Source organism: Eptesicus fuscus, chromosome 16, assembly GCF_027574615.1.
Source record: "Eptesicus fuscus isolate TK198812 chromosome 16, DD_ASM_mEF_20220401, whole genome shotgun sequence".
NCBI lineage: Eukaryota > Metazoa > Chordata > Mammalia > Chiroptera > Vespertilionidae > Eptesicus > Eptesicus fuscus.
Genome location: NC_072488.1, coordinates 12,058,212 through 12,075,797, shown reverse-complemented (window position 1 = coordinate 12,075,797; position 17,586 = coordinate 12,058,212). Strand labels below are relative to the sequence as shown.

Below are 17,586 nucleotides of genomic sequence, written 5' to 3'. Positions count from 1 at the left end.
CCAGGGGAAGATCTCATAGGATTCAGCAGCTTTCCAGGTGTGTCTAGTTCTCCACTGATTGTCAGCGCCTGGGGATGGGGGTCCATTATCCAATGCAGCTGGACCTGAGGTCCCTGCACACAACACTAGGGCCAATTTCCCCCAGTGAATGAATGAACAGGGCTCTCCTGAGCATCACAGCTCTCGAGTATTAGCCCATTCACACTGACTGCATTCGAATTCACATATTTGCCCAGTCACAGATCACCAGTTAGTAGGAAATAGTTTTTACTCTTGTTCATTCTCTTCCCTAAAATATAATCAACACTTTTTCCATCATTGTTTCCTAGCTCCTCCACACACATTTACAGCCTTTTTTCCTCTCTTTGACCCCACTTCCACTTTGTCCCCTTCTCACTCAGCTCTTTTTACCCCTCTACCTTCAGAACTTCAACATCTACAAAAGGATCTTCACTGACATGGTGAACTCACCTGGGACCAACGGTGCTGAGGCCTACCACAATTGGGCTGACCTTCGGGATGTCCTCTTCAACCTGGTGAGGAAGTCAGGTCCACAACAGTGGACTGCCTGTCCCTGTCCTCGTCTCGTCTTTCAGGCACATAAATCTTTATCCTCTGATGTACTGCACCTCCCTGTGTTCAGGTGGCCATCAGTTAACCACTCTATGGCCCTGGTACTCCCCTGATCCCTGACCCAGGCTATGCTCTGTCTGCTCTAGTGTGAAAACCTGCTGAAGTCCAGTGAGGCAAACTCTCCAGCACATGAGGAGTTTGAGACGATGCTGCTGATCGCTCATTACTATGCCACTCGCTCTGCGGCCCAGAGTGTCAAACAGCTGGTAAGATGGAGGGGGGAGAAGCACTCAGTCTTATGGACGCTTCTTCGAATGTATGATGTTGAATGAATTCAAGTTTTGGATTCTCAAGCCTAGCCCACTTCTCTCCTAGCTTTTCTTTTGTTCACATAACTCTTTAATCCTTGCTGAGATGGTTTTCTCCTTGCCTCCTTTGAACTTCTCAGGGCTCTGTGCCCACACAGCACAGCCTCATTATGCTTAACCCTTTGCACTCGCTTGCTTTTTCTCGATTCCTGCTACCAATGCTAACCGTGTCGAGTCACACTCAACATCCGAGTGCAAAAGGTTAAACATTCAAATCCCATGATTTCTGTACTCAACTCTTATACACATACCTTTGCCTTATTAACAAATTGTATCATTATTTCATGTACTTAGATAATACAATTCTAAAAATGGAAGAACTTTATACTCTGTGCCCAGTTCTGTGAAGATGAAAATACTAAGACCCAGAATGGCTTGAGATGCAGAGCAGTTTAACAATGATGTTGGTTTTCTGGATCGATGGCTGCCTCAGTCATAGGATCATCGGTCTGATAGCTCAGTCACTGAAGTGCCAGGGTCACAAAGCTTTGACTTTAATCCACAGGAAACTGTGGCTGCCAAGCTTTCTGTTTCGCTTTTACGTCACACCCAGCTACTACCTGCAGACAAAGCCTTTTATGAAGCAGGCATCGCTGCCAAGGTAAGCTGGGACGAGGAAGGGTGGGGTTAGAGAGATAAGGAGATCACAAGTTGGTAGGTAGACTACCCCATGTGCTCAGGTAGAGCAAAGCTGAGTGTGGGGCTGTTATGGAAGAGAGCAGTTTCCTGTGTCTTCCTGGATTCTTGCCCCTGCACCCTGCAGAAGCAGCCAAGCCCAGCTACTCACTTCCACTTGCAACTTTTCTCTGTTGCAGGCAGTTGGCTGGGAGAACATGGCATTCATCTTCCTCAACCGCTTTTTGGATCTCACCGATGTGAGTAGGGAGGTTGTGCCCAGAGGTTGAGAGGTTTTGCCTGTCACAAGCTGGGACTATCTCATGGCTGCTCACTCTGCCACAGGCAATCGAGGAAGGGACTCTGGATGCCCTTGACCACTCTGACTTTCAGGATACAGACATTCCCTTTGAGGTGCCACTCCCAGCCAAGCAGCACATACCGGTAAGGACACAGGATTGGAGAATGGGAGGCTCGCCAGTGTGAGTGCATTGAGAAGGGAGGACACTTTAGGATGGTCCTCCCAACCCTTTGTACAGGCCATCAGTCCACCACATCTTTGGAATGATCTCATTCCTCACTATTCCTAGCAGAAGCAGAGGAAAAGCCAAGGGCATGACTGACCCTCAATTCAAGGAGGACCATTTATGGATGAAAGGATGATGGCTTTGCAACTCCCCCACTAACCATCCTCCCATGTGCCCTGCCCTGTATGAAGCTGTGCTCCCTGTGTCCTTCCCAGGAGACTCAGAGAGAAGAGGTTCGAGACTGGGTGCTCACAGTCTCAATGGACCAGCGGCTAGAGCAGGTTCTACCTCGGGACGAGCGAGGGGCCTATGAGGCTTCCTTGGTGGCGGCTAGCACTGGAGTTCGGGCCCTGCCCTGCCTCATTACAGGTACAGAACCCTATAGCACCCCATATTCTATGGTTGGTAGAAAGGAGGGGAAAACAGCAGGACCAAGAAACTATTTTACTGCCCCAGCTGGTTTGGCTCAATGGATAGAGCACCAGCCTACAGACTGAAGGGTCCCAGGTTCGATTCCAATCAAGGGCACATGCCCAGGTTGTGGGCTCAATCCCCAGTACAGGAGGCAGCCGATCAATGATTCTTTCTCATCATTGATGTTTCTATCTCTTCCTCTCTGAAACCAAGAAACATATTTAAAAAGACAAAAACTATTTTACTGATTTTGTAAAGGATGCAGAAAACATCCCTACCCCTAAATTACTGTTTTCCCCCTCAATCCCCAATTCATCTTTTTTTCCTTCCCCTACAGGATACCCCATTCTGAGGAACAAAATTGAATTTAAGCGGCCAGGGAAGGCAGCTAACAAGGACAACTGGAATAAGTTCCTTATGGCTATCAAGGTTAGAGCGGGGAGACTTGAATGATGGGGCAGGGAGAACAGCACTGAAGAAAACAAACGAGGAGGATGGTGGGATTGTCAAGAAGGCAGGTGCGGGCTCTGAACCCTGCCTGCTGCCCATACTGATGGAGCTAATTTTCTTTATAGCACGAATGTTTTTCTCAGCACTGATGAGTTCCTCTGATGTTCTATTTGCTTACAGACCTCGCACAGCCCAGTGTGCCAGGATGTGCTGAAATTCATCAGTCAGTGGTGTGGAGGGCTACCCAGCACCAGCTTTTCCTTTCAGTAACTGGTAGAGCTCAGGGAAGAATATTAAGTTATTTCCTTCATTAAACTCTTGTAACTAACAGAGACCACTGTATTCTTTAAGGTCACCCAGTGTCCTTTCCCCCAAAATCAGAAGCAAGAAGAAGAGTTATTTTATTCCAGTATTTATATCATCCTGTGGGTCAGTGGAAAGCCCTGTGGACTGAGCCTCTGGATCAGCACCTGCTTAATAGAAGAGAGAGCCTAGGTCAGAGGGCAAGCAGCATAAAAAGGGACCAGACCCGGTTCTAAAAGTAATCCCTGCCCCTATCCTTTCCCAGGCTACAATCCTCATGGCCCATTACCTGTCCTAAGCCCAACTTTTCTGGGATGCCTGAATTTCTTGATTTCGATCCAGTAGCTGCTCATTATCCTGCCCTTTACATTTAGGATGATCAAGCTCTGTCAGTTGCTCCAGCTGCAGAAAGGGGTATAGTTAGTACTCTGTTCCTGAATTATATATAATTCAGCATCTTTTCAACACAGCCAATCTGTGTTGAGTGAACCCTTCCTGTTCATTTTCCTTACCTGCCCCTGTAGCCCTTCCTTCCTGCAAGGCCCAACCCCACGGAGGGTGAGTGCTGCCACACAGCAGTAACCAGACAGAGCAGCCTCCGCTGCAGACATGAGCAAAGAAGGAATCCAGAGAGCCAAGGCTGTATCCTAAAAGGTGAAGAAGGACAGGGGTACTAAGAGGGAGCAGGGCAGGAGTGGCAAATTGGGGTGATTAAAGGGGCAGACCAAGGCTTTGGGGACTGCAAAAAAAAGCTGAGAACACACTCACATAGATTCTTGTGGGGTCAAAGGGGCAGTCAGCGTGTCCAGGCCCCTGGTCCAGCGGTAGTAAAGGATCCAGCAGTCCTGGATGGCAGTCGGCAATAAGCCGGCGGCCACCATTGGCCACAGTGAGTGACACAGCGAGGAGGAGGCCCAGAGAGCAGGCGGTGGACAAGAGCAGGTTCACCAGAGCTACTGCCAGCAGGGCCCAGTGCTGGCAGGGTCAGAGGATCAGGTGAGCAGCCTGGAGTGGCCCACGCCCCCACTGACTATAGACACCTGGGTTTCTCTATTTGGGTCTCTTCCTCCCCACTTAAAGATGAAGCTGAGTCAGCCCCCATTGCCCTGACTCAAGGCCCCCTCAATAGAACTCCAGAAACTACCCTCACCAGTCGTGGTTGAAGGAGATTCCTGGACGCCACGAGGGCCACAAGTCCCAGGGAAACGCTCTGGAAGACACAAAGCCCGAGTGAGGCCGGAATGCTCTCCGTGCGCCGCCCGCCCACACCCCGGCCCGCCGGCCGCACTCACCAGCAGCCCTGAGCCCACGGAGATGACATTGGCAGTGGTGTACTCGGGGGTGACCGCACCGCGGGGATTCGCTACGTGCCGCAGGACGGTGCCGTGCAGCACGGCCCCCAGCAGCAGGTTCACGTGGCCCACCAGGATCAGCGCGAGGCCCACGCGCATGAGCCGCCGAGGGCCCCGGACTGCGTCTGCGGAGCACGGGGGGAGGGGCCAGCCTGAGCCCGGAGAGGAACTGGAAAGCCCCGCGCGACCACCCAAGCACCAGGGGTCGTGGGACTGGTTGAGGGTGGGTGCCGGAAAACGACAGCAAAGGGGCCCGAGTTACCGAATCTGCAGAGGCGGCAGCACCTCATCGCGTCTTTCCGCGCCCGCCGCCGGGCAGCTCTACCTGAGCGCAGCCCCTCCCTCGCTCGCAGGCCAGTTCCGCCCCAGCACTACCTGAAGGCCCCACCTCCGCGCCCGGGCGGGGCTCCGCGCCCCGCTCCACCTACCCGGAAGGCGCAGACACACTGGACGCTTTTAGCAAAAAGTAGACTTTTATTACAGCAGCAACTGAGGCGAATTGAATGGCCCCCCCGGGCCACCACTGCAGCACCACCCTTCTCTCCCGCCCCCTCCGCCCCAGCGGGATTGTAGAATTCAGCTCCCCCAGCGCCGTGGGCCTCCTTTCCACACAGGCTGGGCAGGAGCCGGCAGATCAGCTACTGACCCCCAACTAGAAGGCGGCTGCTGAGGAGGCCCAGGCCCACGTCTGTGCAAAACAAGTAAACAAAGTGCAGAGGGAGGAAGAGAAGGGGAAGGGGTAGGGTGATGCTCAGAACCACGGAGCCCCAAAGCCCTCCTAAATAACAAAGGAGAGGGAGCCTCACAGGGTAATACTGACTGAGGGGAAGGGGCGGGAAGGCTGCAGCCGTCAGTGACAGCCACAGCTCAGATTAGGGGCCTGGCCCGAGTAAGCTCTAAGAGGAGACTGTGACAGCAGCTGAGTTGAGGGTGCTGTTCCTGGCAAAATTGAACTTGTTCAGGGTCTCCTCTAGCAGAGAAGTCAGCCGGCTCTGGTCAGCCTGAGGGAGAAAGCTCAGTGAGACCCGCGGAGAGAGGAACGGAGGCAGCCCCGCAGCTGAAGGCAGAAACCTCACCTCACTAATGAAGCCCAGCTGCACCAGCTCAGCCGCCAACTCAGGGATGTTCTCATCTGACAGAGAAACAGGAGAGCGTGAGTACACGGTGCAAGTGAGGCACGGAGCCCTTCCAAGAGCCCCAGTCGGTCTACTCTGGCTGGGAAAGAATGATACAAGCAAAACTATCAGATCCACCCTTAAATTTTAGGGGCTAATACATTCATTTATGTGGGTCAGTGTGTTACTGCCCTGCCACCTTCCCCACCCCTGCATGTCCCCACCCCTGCATGTGCCCCTCACAGATAAGGCTCATAGACTCCCTCCTCTGAGGGGAAGGAGAGACTCACTTGGCATCAGGTCACAGCTCAGGTGCCGGTTCAGTTTGTCCTCCAGCTTCAGCAGAAGCGTTAGCTGGAGAAGAGGACAGTCAGGAAATGAGGCTCCTCTTCTCCACCCTCTGGCCGCCCAACCCTATGCAGCCCTGGCCCTGAGCCTTACGTGGTGTTTGACTCCCTCCTCCACTGACTCAATGTTGCATTGCATCAGCACCACCTGGGGAGAAGGGACAGAGAAGGTGACTAGAGGAGGGACCAGGGAGTGACATGGTTGCCAGGGAGCAGAAGCACATTCTTTTCTTCAAAGGACGAAGCCTTATTTGAGATGTCCTCTTCTCCCTTCCACCATAACCATACCAACATCCATACCCACAGAGCCCCACCTTGCGGGTCTCCACCTCAGCTGGTTCAGGTGTTGGAGTCTTGACAGAGGGGGGCACCACAGGTGATGTCACCTCCTCCTGCTGTGGCTGCTGGGGCCGAGGCAGCCCAAAGGCTGTCAGGGGGTAGATCCCATTCCTAAAGGGAGATCAGACAAGTCACGTGGGCTCTGTGCATGCCTTAGGACGCTCACCCCTGCTTCCTCAAGAAAGCCGCCTCACTCCCCTCTCACCTGACATCTTCGAGGAACTTATCCAATTCCAGAGCTGGTGACTGAGAATACCTGGAGGAGAAAAGACAGATGATGGAAGGAAGGAAACAAGCAAAACAGTCGATTCAACCACTCCCAGAGAATGGACAGTTGACAGAATCCTCAGGGTGGTAGTGACCAATCTGTCCCTTTCAGACCCTCAGTTACTCACAAAGTCTGAACTGGTTCTCTTCCTGGTCCTGCAGGGATTTCAGCCAGTACAGCACTGGTATCCATGTTTTTGGTGATCTCCTCCAGTGCATTCTCTGGAATCATGTCTGGAGGGCATGACAGAATGATAAGTTATCTAGGGATAGTCAGTCTAATGTCATAGAAGGTACAGAGGTCCTGGGGGGGTTAAGAATCCCTTAGCCCTGGCTGGTGTACTCAGTGGTTAGAGTGTCAGCCCAGCACCAAAAGGTTGCAGGTTTGATTCCTGGTCAAGGGCACATACCTGGGTGCGTGAGGCAACCAGTCATTGTGTCTCTCTTAAATCGATGTCTCTGTCTCTGTATCTCTCTCTCTCCCTTCTTTCCCCTCCCTCACTTCCTTCCACTCTCTCTGAAAAGCAATGGAAAAAATATCCTCTGGTGAGGATTAACAACAAAAAAAGAATCCCTTTCAAAGTAGAAGAGAAAAATAGCATGCCAGTGATAGTTATAAGACTCCAGATAAAAAGAAAATTCCTAAGAGGGCCAACAGGACTCACGTTGGTGTCCCACAATGCAGTGGGCAGCAAGGAGTTTCAGTGAGGGCACTTCAAACAGTGCTGGGTGGAACAGAAGTTCTCTGGCTGTTGGTCTGCGAGCAGGCTCAGACTGCAGGCACTTTTGAATGAATTCCTGGAAAAGGGAACAAGGAAGTAAAGCAGGCATTTGGCAAGCACCCACTGTATTCTTTCTCTCTCTCATTATACTTAGCACAGGGCTTTGTATATACTAGGTGCTCAACACTAGTTGAGGAAACCAATTGCTAAATGTTATTGGAAAGGGCTTTGAGAACTATAAGGTATTATATAAAAGGTATCATTCACTGCCCTTCTGGTTTTAATAATTATTTTTCTGCTCTCCAACCATAAGCTTTCTCTTTTCTTTACTGTTCAAACTTTATTTTCCTTATTTTCTACCTCTCTGCTTTATTGGCCCAACTCACTGCCTACTTATCTTCTCCAACCCTCGCCAAATTTATCTTTTCCCAAACATATTCATTGCGGTCAATAATATTCAACATCCTTTTATTTCCTGAGCCTAGAACCACAATTTCCTTTGTCCACTACACTTATTAAATGCACTGGATTTCCCCATGCCTCTTCTAAATCACCCCTTTCCATCTCCATAGGTCCCATGATAATTAACTTTTCCTCCTTTCAATCTTGAAGGCCCATAATGTCATATCCCTAATCTTTCCCTTGAACACACCACTCCTAACACTGACCTGGAAACTTATTCCACAATAGCCTCAAGATTTTTTTTTTAAAATATAATTTTATTGATTTCAGAGAGGAAGGGAGAGCGAGAGAAAGATAGAAACATCAATGATGAGAAAAAGTCATTGATTGGCTGCCTCCCACACGCCCCCCCACTGGGGATCGAGCCCACAACCCAGGCATGTGCCCTTTACTGGAATCGAACCTGGGACCCTTCAGTCCCCAGGCCGATACTCTATCCACTGAGCCAAACCAGCCAGGGCTCAAGACTTTCCATTAGTCTTCTTTCATTTCTCTCCCGTTCACACTTAATGTAATGAGTTACAAACTATCTTTGTTTGGACACTCCTGTCCTGACTTCCCTTACTGTAGTTTATCTACTGACTCATAACCCTTCTAATTCTTTAAGTCTTGGCTCATTATTTAAGGTCACTTTCCCTAACTAAAACTACAGTTGACCCATGAACAACATGAGTTTGAACTGCATGGGTTCACTTACACTTAGATTTGTTTCAATAAATACCTGTACTGTTTTCAATCCGTGGTTGAAGTGGGCAGACAGTATGCATTGATATATGCCATTTATACAGGGGACTTGGGCATCCCCAGAGTTTGGTATCCACAGGGGGTCCTGGAACCAATCCCCTGTGGATACCAAGGCATAACTTACAAGTTTTAGGGGAGCCAAAAGTTATATGCAGATTTTTGACCGCACAGGGGGTTGGTACTCCTACCCCGTGTTGTTCAAGGTCAACCGTATGTGTGTCCCCAAATGACTGATCAAGTTAAAACTGATTGATTTATTTAAAAATATCAAGACAGATGTCTTAGAGCCAAGGCATTAGGGGTGAGTTAATTAAAGGTTTGACCAAATATAGCAGACTAAGTTTTAAGTTGATACTTTTGTATGGCCCATGAATGATGTTATAAATATCCAAATGACTGTTGTCAGAAAAAAGGTTTTCTACCCGTCTTAGAGTGTATACCAATTACCTGAGATAACCATCAAATTAGTTTACCTCCATACTGAATTAATGCATAACCTTTAACCCCATTATTACCCTCATAAACCCTGAACTGTGTGTATATACAAAACACACGGTAGTCACCACATAGGGAAATGTTTACTGTTTTTGCATGTCCTTTCTGGTTATGTTCTCTTGCTCTTAGAAGAGAGCACATTCCCAGCAGGTAGAATGGAAGGAAAACTGAAGACATTTCCAAAGTCTGTTAAGGAGAAAGTGACCCTGAAGACTCTTACCCTCTGTAACGGGTCTTCTAGAAGCTGGATGGCACTGCTGATGGCTTCCTGTGGCACATACGAGGAGTCTCCGTTGCCCTGAATCTCCAGCACTGCCATCTGCAGCAAGGGGGGATAAAAAGGCAAGTGGAGAACTAAGAACCTCAGTGTTCCAAGTCACTCCCTCAAGACCAGTACTTTACTTGTCCTCCCCCCATTTCCCTTCCATCTGCTAATTTGACCCCTTTCCATCACCACCACCCTTCCCTGATGTGGTTTCCTCACCTCTAGTGCACACATGCCAAAGGAGTAGATGTCTACGGCCGTTGTCACGTTAGTGACTTCTAAGGAAAACAGAGGAGGCTTTGGTGAATAAGGATGGGAGCAGGGCATGGCAGAAACGCCTTTTAAAAAATTTTGTATGCCAGTAGAGAAGGACTAGCAGTTTCAGTTGTTACTTCTGTGGAAAACAGGATGGGGAGAGGGCAGAAAAACTGCAATGCCTCACCTCCGTATTCTGGTGCAAAGAAGTGTAGATTCTTCTGCTCTTCTCGACAAGTCTTCACATGATTGTTGATAGTGTCAGGAGCCACTGGGAGTAGGGGAGATACCCACAATCTGACCACCATGAACAAAGCAGTCACACTCCAGAGAGGCCCCCAAACGCCAAATTCTCTCCTGAAGTCTCCAACCCTCAAAAGGGCACAGACCCTCTCCCATCAACTACAGACTACACCCGAGCACCACCTGCCTCACCTTTCTCAGGTCTACCACTTCTCATCGAACCCCTAATTCAGTTGCAACAAAGGGTCCACACTAAACCAACAGGTACATGGGGCTTGGGCTAGCCACGGAGCAATCCAGGCTAAGGAGAAACTTTCACCTATCCCACAGCCCAGGCACATCTAATCCCTCACCACAGGAAAAGGTCTGGTGTAGTTCTTTCACCCACTCTGCAAACAGCATGAAATAAGAGGCAGCCCTTCCTACTCTAGGACCATCTGAGACCTCGGAAACTTAAAAGATAAGAAGGACACAACCTCCTTCTTGCCCACCTCTGCTGACTAAAACTCAGGAATAGCTCAAAATTGAACCAATATCCTTGAGTCACTTTCACTTTTAATCCATGAAAAATGTTAGACCCCTGCTCTATCCCCTTATCCTTCAGCATTGCCTGCCACACAGCTGAACGAGGAACCTGGGTCAGGCCCAATTTGGACTCACTCAAATCATAAACAATGACTTCATGTCACAGAGTTTGGGAGCACAGTATGATTTAGGGAACCAGCCTGATGATGAGGGGAATAAGAATCTAGGATGTCAGTGGCCAGCCAGGCAAGTCCGTAGGAAACAAGCAGGTTATGGAAGGGCAAGCAGGTGAACGGCTGGCAGGGCAGAAGCGAAACAGGCATAATTAGGCAGGGGAGGTAGGACTATAGGGGTTGCTCCCACGACTGCATGCACTGGGCAGCCGCAAAGGGGAGCAGAAGGAGCACAAACAGAGCCCCATGTGGGGCAGAGGGAGCTCTCACCATTAGCAAAAATCCTATGAAACACTGTTGGGAACAGAGCAGCCCGTAAGCGGGAGGGAGGAAAACAGAGAAAAGTTGTGAGCGATGGAGCAGCCAAGCCCCAGACAAATGGCCACGCAAATCCCACACAAACACGGCACACAGAGATGTTAGACACTGCACACAGATACACAGCAAATGAAAGCACTCACAGCAGGCACAGCCTGGAACCTCCTTTGGTAGGGTCCAGCCCGAGGCTCAAGTTAGACCTTACACCCATCTCTTCTTGCCCTTTCCCAACCTCCTATCAAGGTCTCTGTGATTCTCTGTATTTACATTTCCCTCCAAAAAGGTGTACAACTAGGATTAGGCCCTACACCCTTTCTACTGACTGGCCTCTCCCTATGAATTACCCCTAGAAAGGTCCTTTCTCTTATCACCAGCCCACACCTCAGAATTTTGCTCTGTTCTCCCCATTCCTTTCGTCTTACCCCCATGGTTCCCAAAATCCCGAGGCTCCCCTGCCCAGAACCTCTCCCTCCCCTCACCAGAGCCAATCTTGATGAGTCCGTTGTGCTGGATGAAGATGGTGTCACAGGTCAGGTTCCCATGGATGATGGGGGGGTCACAGGAGTGCAGGTAGCTGTGGGGGCACTGGGCTGTTAGAGGGGCCACTGGGAAATTAAGGGCAGGGGGAACCCAGGGGTTAAGAAGAGCAAGGGCCTGGTGATCTCCTGCTGGTCACCACAAAGATAATCCCCACACTCTGAATCTCCATTATGCCTGATGAGTTAAATAGCTGGATAGGCACTGGGAGAAAGAGCTGGGAGACAGTATTGGGTTTAGGATATTAGGAAGGACCCATTAAAAGACTCATGGGGGCCTAGTCTTGACAGGATACGACTAAAAGTGGGGTGAGGCAGCAAAAACAGCAGAATAGTGCTCTGAAATCTCTTTGGAGGAACTAAGTCAGGAGACACGGGAAAGACACTAACCAGACCCTACATACCTTAGAGCAGAGAGGATTTGTGTGCACCAGCGCTTCCAAGCCTGGAACAGAGTGAGCAAGGGGCAGCAGTAATCCCTCTCTCAACCTTCTTCACAGTTCCCTCCGGCCCTTCCTCATCAGCTTTATAATTAACATAATATTTTTGAAACCCCCAAACCAGCTTAAAACTTTGTTCTCCCTCCATACCTTTTCATTCATAGTCTTGTGGTTCTTTTTGGTCTTCTTCAAAAACTGTTTAAGACTACCAGATGACATGTATTCTGTGATAAAAATGACCTAGAGAGGCAAAGCACACAAATAAGGCTTTATAGCAGAAATGATCCCCTGCCTTTATATACGTAAACACCACATATATATAAATTTGGAAGCTTGGTTTTGTTTTTAAGTTTCTCTTTTTTTGTTTTAATACCACTTCCTTAAATTTTATTTTAATGTTTTTCAGGAATTCATCTCTTTTTTTGAAATATTTTTTTGTTGATTTTTAGAGCAAGAGAGAAACATCAATTGGTTGACCCCCAACAGGAACCCTGAACCTCAATCTGGGCATGTACTCTGACCGGGAATCAAACCAGCGACCTTCCAGTGTACGGACGATGCTCAATCAACTAAGCCACACCTGCAAGGTCCACTTCCTAAATTTAGTAGTACAATGAAAACTACTGAGCTATGTATGGGAAGGAGAAAATAAAAGTTCACTCATTTCTGCCCCATCTATAACCAGACAAAAGGCACAGGTGGTAGTCAAAGCCCTACTCTCATACCAGTTGATTCCAGCTCTGTTTCAAAACTATCTTGTTTTAATATCTGGGTGTAAAGTAAAAATAAACGTAGCTAGTTTCTTGCAGTAAGCTCAGGAAGAAGTTCTTACCCTGGCCTTGTTCTCTTTAATGTCAGCCCAATACTTGTGAAACTTAACAATGTTGAGATGTTCCAACTGAATCAGATTATCAAACACAGCTCGGACCTTTTCCTGGAGCAGGGGAGACAGAGGGATTATTGGGTTAGAAATCATTGTAATCCTGAAAAGCCATTCCTTATCCCTCCCCAAAATGATCTAACTCCAACATACTCTACTTGGTCAGCTTCCCAACACCAATTCCTTTAATACCAGCATTCTAACACCCTATAGACACTGTATCATTTCACCATTACCTACCTCCTGCAGCTTGTAGTTCTTGCGCTCAGAGAATTGTACCTCATTCCACACAACCTCTACGCCCTCCTCTGTATCCATGGCCAGGTATGCACTGTCAATACCTGGTACATTCCGCTGATTCACCTAAGAATTCAAATGAAAGGTAATTATAGTTACCTCACGAGCCCCCAATTTTAATACTCCATCTTCACCTAGGCTCTGACCTGTTGAAGTTTGGTCTGTACCTTTGAGAATTTGCCCCTCTACTTCTCACCTGTTAGAATTCACTCTCCTAAAAGTGACACTTCCATCACCTTACCTCTTCTCGCCTCTTCTGCCAACGCCCACAGGGTGATTCTTCCAAGATCTCAGACTCATCTTCACTTTCTTCTTCTTCCTCTGGGGAAGCAGCTGAGGTCGTGGAAGTCACGGGAGGTGACACTGACGTCAGGCCAGGAGCTGAGGATGAAGATTCTACCTTTGGGTCTGAGCCACTGCTGAGTACTGTCTGGGACTCCCCCTCCGACATGCTGGAACAAACACTCAGGCCTGCATTGGTTGGGGCAAGGATGGATGAAGAAGGCAGAAAGAGTCAGGATAGATCTATAAAGATTTAATCCTAAAAAACATCATCTGGGATTAAAAAGAAAAAACATACCTCCTTTGTTTCCTTAAAATCCAAACGCAGAAATAGTCCTGTCTGAACACTAACGCCTTAACTACTCTCCTAATCTAGAGAAGAGAAGCTAGTTTGGTTGAAGATGACCCACCCAAGAGTGGCAAACACAAAATTTATGGCAATACTAGTATAAAGCACCCTTAGTAAAGTCCAAATGAAGAGCAAAACCAGGGGCCCCATTTTTTTCTCAGCAAATATTTGCTCAATAGCCTTCCCTTTGAATCCTCATCTGCCCTATTTGCACTATGCTCAAGAACTAAGCTACATGGACACTGTTCAGAACAGATTACTCCAAACCCCAAAATGTTCCACTTATCCAACCCAAAGGCTGGACCTGTAGCACCCTCAGCCAATTTATCTTGTGAACCCCTCAGCTGACTAATTCCACTAGAACTAACCTTGGCATTCACTATCCATCCCTCCTACACAGACAAGGAGCCTGCCAGTCCATGGGGAGGCCACCCTTGGGCCAGGTGACAGGCAGTGGTTAGTGACGTCATCCCTGATGACCTCACCTTCCCTGTGATGTGAGTGTGGCAAATGGGTATTGAATAGCAACATTTTTTCTCATTCACTCATTCAACAAATATGTATTAAGCACTTATTATGGGCCAAGCACTGGGCTAGGTGCTTGAGATACAATGAATAAAAGAAAACGACGTTTATACTCATGGAGTCACAAATTTAAAGCAGATCTCAGACTTTAAGCTTCCAGCTTTCATTTCATTCACATGGCTCAAAGGCACCATCCCCTGGGGCACTGGATCTGACATATGTACCCCTTTCTAGAACAAATAACTCAAGAAACTGTACATCATTCAGCCTTCCATGGCTCAAAGGCACCATCCCCTGGGCACTGGATCCACCTTCCTGTACTCCTTGCAATTACAAGTAGTTATAGGAACAATGCCAAAACCGGTTTGGCTCAGTGGATAGAGCGTCGGCCTGCGGACTGAAAGGTCCCAGGTTCGATTCCGGTCAAGGGCATGTACCTTGGTTGCGGGCACATCCCCAGTAGGGGGTGTGCAGGAGGCAGCTGATCGATGTTTCTCTCTCATCGATGTTTCTAACTCTCTATCCCTCTCTCTTCCTCTCTGTAAAAAATCAATAAAATATATTAAAAAAAACAAGTAGTTATAGGAACAAATACTAAAGTACTATACAGCATAACATTTTTTCAGGGGCATAGCTACTGGAAGAAAAAGAATGCTCAAAAGCTAAAAGTCACTAATTGTCCAGATAGTCATAGAACAACCATAGTCTGTTATTCCATTTCTCTAACAACAAAAGGTGTGAAGGAGTTGGAACTTGTGTGTGCTGGTCTCAAGGGAGCGCTCTCCAGTATGAAAATGCTATCCTGGAAAGTAGAGTTGTTCCTCACAGTTCAGAATACAGATCTCTGATCAACACCAATCTTTTGAAAAAAACTCATTTCTTTTTAGAACTTGAGAATTTCCCCTTCTGTCCATCTCTTCCCCCAACCTATACTATGTTTTTTAAAAAAATACATGTTTATTGATTTCAGAGAGGAAGGGAGAGAAAGAGAAAGACAGAAACATCAATGATGAGAGAGAATCATTGATTGGCTGCCTCCTGCACACCCCCTACTGGGGATCAACCCTGCAACCCGGCCATGTGCCCTGACTGGAATTGAACCCAGGGCCCTTCAGTCCGAAGTCCGATGGGCTAACCTACACTACTTTTAACTCAAGTCAGGAGATTTTTATTAGATGACACCCTACAAAATACCAGAGAGCAACAAAGCATACAGAGAAAAATCTGGCAAGATATTATTTCCCTATGTTATTTTCTAGGTTATTTTTTTAAATTGACTTTTTACAGAGAGGAAGGGAGAGGGATAGAGAGTTAGAAACATCGATGAGAAAGAAACATCGACCAGCTGCCTCCTGAACACCCCCTACTGGGGATGTGCCCTTGACCGGAATCAAACCTGGGACCTTTCAGTCCATAGGCCGACCCTCTATCCACTGAGCCAAACTGGTTAGGGCTATTTTCTAGGTTCTTGACTATGAAACATTTTATTCAACCAGCCAGGAAAGCTATAATGTGAATGTGTTAGTAATCCACCAGAATATGAGTTAATTTTGGTTACTTTCTAGAGCAGCTATTAATATAGAATATATCCGGAATCCGAACAGCTAAGGGAAATTTCCAGCTAGATTACAATAGGAAATACTAGTGGAATTCTAATACTGGAAGCCTGTAGCCAATGGACTCTAAAGAAACCTCTAGACCCAGAACACAGACTATTAATCCACAGTAGGGCACCACAAGAAGAGCCAAACTTTCATCAATCATAGGATGCCCTTTGAATGTGCTTGTCCTCTCCCTCCCCAATCTTTCCCCAGTAGGCAAAATAAAGGCAATGCCGAGACCCCCCAGCACTCCCCCTCCTGATGAAGAAATCTTGGCAACACTGGGAGTTTTGCCCAGGGTCGTTCAAAGGTTTGAATAAACCACATACGGAAAAGGCCATTTACGCCCCTAAAGGAATCCCGAGATGCACAGTGTGTTCATTTCTGAGCAATGTAGGCAGATCATCCTGCAAAGTTTTTCTCTGAGACTTCCATTTCTTGGACCGCAGCCCCTCTGCATTGCAACTCAGCCAAAAGCTCGGCAGGCCACAAGCCTCTCGGCTGCGCTCACCCAGATCGGACCAAGAGGGCCTCTGAGACAGGTCTACGGGCTCTTCGGTCAGATACACAGCAAGCTCAGGGGAGGAATCTCACACTCCAACAGGTCGCCCTGCCAGGTGTCGGCCAGGGAACGCCGGCCCCGCAGGCAGGCCGCCAGGCAGGCCGGGGAGCGAGCGGCGGCCACCTCAGCACCCGAGGGCCCGCGGCGCCGCCACGGGCGCAGGCCACGCCCCCGCGCAGTCATCGCGCCGACCCCGCGAGCAGGCGCGGCCCCGTGGCTGCGCTTCCGCAGGCCGCCCGGCCCGCGCCCGCCGCCCCCGCCCCCGCCGCGCGGCCAGCCCCGCCTCTCGGCAGCCAGAGTTGGACAGGAACGCCGGACCTCGCGCCCGGCGCCGGCAGGGTTCTGGGCCGCCGTCCGCCGTCGCCGCCACTCCGGGGAGGTGACGGAGGGCCCGGCCCTGACTGTGGGGCCCAGGCCCGGCCCCTCGGCTCCCGCGGGCCGGGCCTGGGCCGCCGAGTAAGCAGGGCCGCCCAGACACCCGCCTGCCGGGGTCCCCCCGCCCCGGGCCGCGGAGACCGACACTTCCATCCTCTCGCCTGACCCCATCCACCCACCCATCCCCCTCGGCGCTCACCTGCCGACTCGGCTTCCCGCAGCCTGCGCTTCAGCTCCAGCTCAGGTTCCGGGGCAGCCGATCCGAGAGCCTCCCTCACAGCTGCGCTCCGCCGCGCAACCGAACTGTGGGCCCCGCCCTCTCGGCGTCCCGACCAACAGATGGGCGGTGCCGCATTGCCGTTGCGTTTCCATTGGACAAGGGCGCCGGGGAGGGCGGTGCCTCGGATAGATGGTCGCCGGCTGGGATCGCTTTCAACCCGGTCTCCTCCCCTTGAGCTTGTCCGGCCGAGACCTCTCCGAGGTTTCCATCTTTTCGGTCTCAACCGGGGCTCATCTCTGTCCACTCGTCCGTCCATTCCAGGTGCCCCGGGAGGTTCCGCTGGGCGAAGGGAAGGCCTTCTCCCTCTTTTTGAAGGCGCCATGACAGTTTTTGTCCGACTGAAAGACAAAAGGAGCCAAAGTAGCAGCTTCACTTCTAGAGGAGCGCCCACCCACTTTCATTATTTGGGGAGACTTCGCAGAGCTCCAGTTATTCAGAAAGCTTTAAAAAATTACTGAACCATTAACGCTGAAAACAGTTGATGTTTTGTGATTGCATAGCACTGATATTTGCCAAAACTTTGTCAGAGATTTTCACAGATGTTTATCTCATTTGCTCCTCATAAGAAATTGAAATTATCATTCAAT

At 49.3% G+C, this 17,586-nt stretch overlaps 3 protein-coding genes across 4 annotated transcripts in view; 1 reads left to right on the top strand and 2 right to left on the bottom strand.

The window, feature by feature from the left end:
• Nucleotides 1–3,305, top strand: part of IFT172 (intraflagellar transport 172) — a 33,804-nt gene extending 30,499 nt beyond the window's left edge. The window contains exons 41-48 of the mRNA XM_054728054.1: nt 426–536; nt 720–839; nt 1,447–1,542; nt 1,757–1,816; nt 1,902–2,000; nt 2,299–2,452; nt 2,835–2,926; nt 3,128–3,305. Coding sequence (XP_054584029.1) covers nt 426–536; nt 720–839; nt 1,447–1,542; nt 1,757–1,816; nt 1,902–2,000; nt 2,299–2,452; nt 2,835–2,926; nt 3,128–3,217 — 822 coding nt within the window. The 3' untranslated portion in view covers nt 3,218–3,305. The remainder of the gene's footprint in view (nt 1–425; nt 537–719; nt 840–1,446; nt 1,543–1,756; nt 1,817–1,901; nt 2,001–2,298; nt 2,453–2,834; nt 2,927–3,127) is intronic.
• Nucleotides 3,306–3,324: 19 nt separating this feature from the next.
• Nucleotides 3,325–4,988, bottom strand: KRTCAP3 (keratinocyte associated protein 3). Its single transcript, XM_008162300.3, has 7 exons — nt 4,865–4,988; nt 4,543–4,727; nt 4,401–4,460; nt 4,019–4,225; nt 3,763–3,897; nt 3,540–3,652; nt 3,325–3,417 (listed from the first exon to the last, which is right to left on the bottom strand). Exons 1-6 carry the CDS (start codon nt 4,890–4,892, stop codon nt 3,545–3,547), a joined length of 723 nt encoding a protein of 240 aa, XP_008160522.1. The 5' UTR covers nt 4,893–4,988; the 3' UTR covers nt 3,325–3,417; nt 3,540–3,544.
• A 68-nt stretch (nt 4,989–5,056) lies between these two features.
• NRBP1 (nuclear receptor binding protein 1) lies at nt 5,057–17,122 on the bottom strand. 2 transcript variants are annotated; one of them, XM_008162301.3, is made up of 18 exons: nt 16,919–17,122; nt 13,267–13,496; nt 12,969–13,091; nt 12,681–12,782; nt 11,999–12,088; nt 11,813–11,853; nt 11,352–11,446; nt 9,801–9,884; nt 9,578–9,636; nt 9,314–9,412; nt 7,336–7,468; nt 6,799–6,904; nt 6,609–6,659; nt 6,379–6,514; nt 6,159–6,212; nt 6,008–6,071; nt 5,679–5,734; nt 5,057–5,603 (listed from the first exon to the last, which is right to left on the bottom strand). In XM_008162301.3, the coding sequence occupies exons 2-18, from the start codon at nt 13,474–13,476 to the stop codon at nt 5,499–5,501; spliced, it is 1,608 nt and encodes a 535-aa protein (XP_008160523.1). In that variant the 5' UTR covers nt 13,477–13,496; nt 16,919–17,122; the 3' UTR covers nt 5,057–5,498. The 2 variants fall into 2 exon arrangements, with proteins under 2 accessions (XP_008160523.1, XP_054584028.1); XM_054728053.1 differs by lacking the exon at nt 16,919–17,122 and adding an exon at nt 13,606–13,627.
• Between the last annotated feature and the right edge of the window lie 464 nt (nt 17,123–17,586).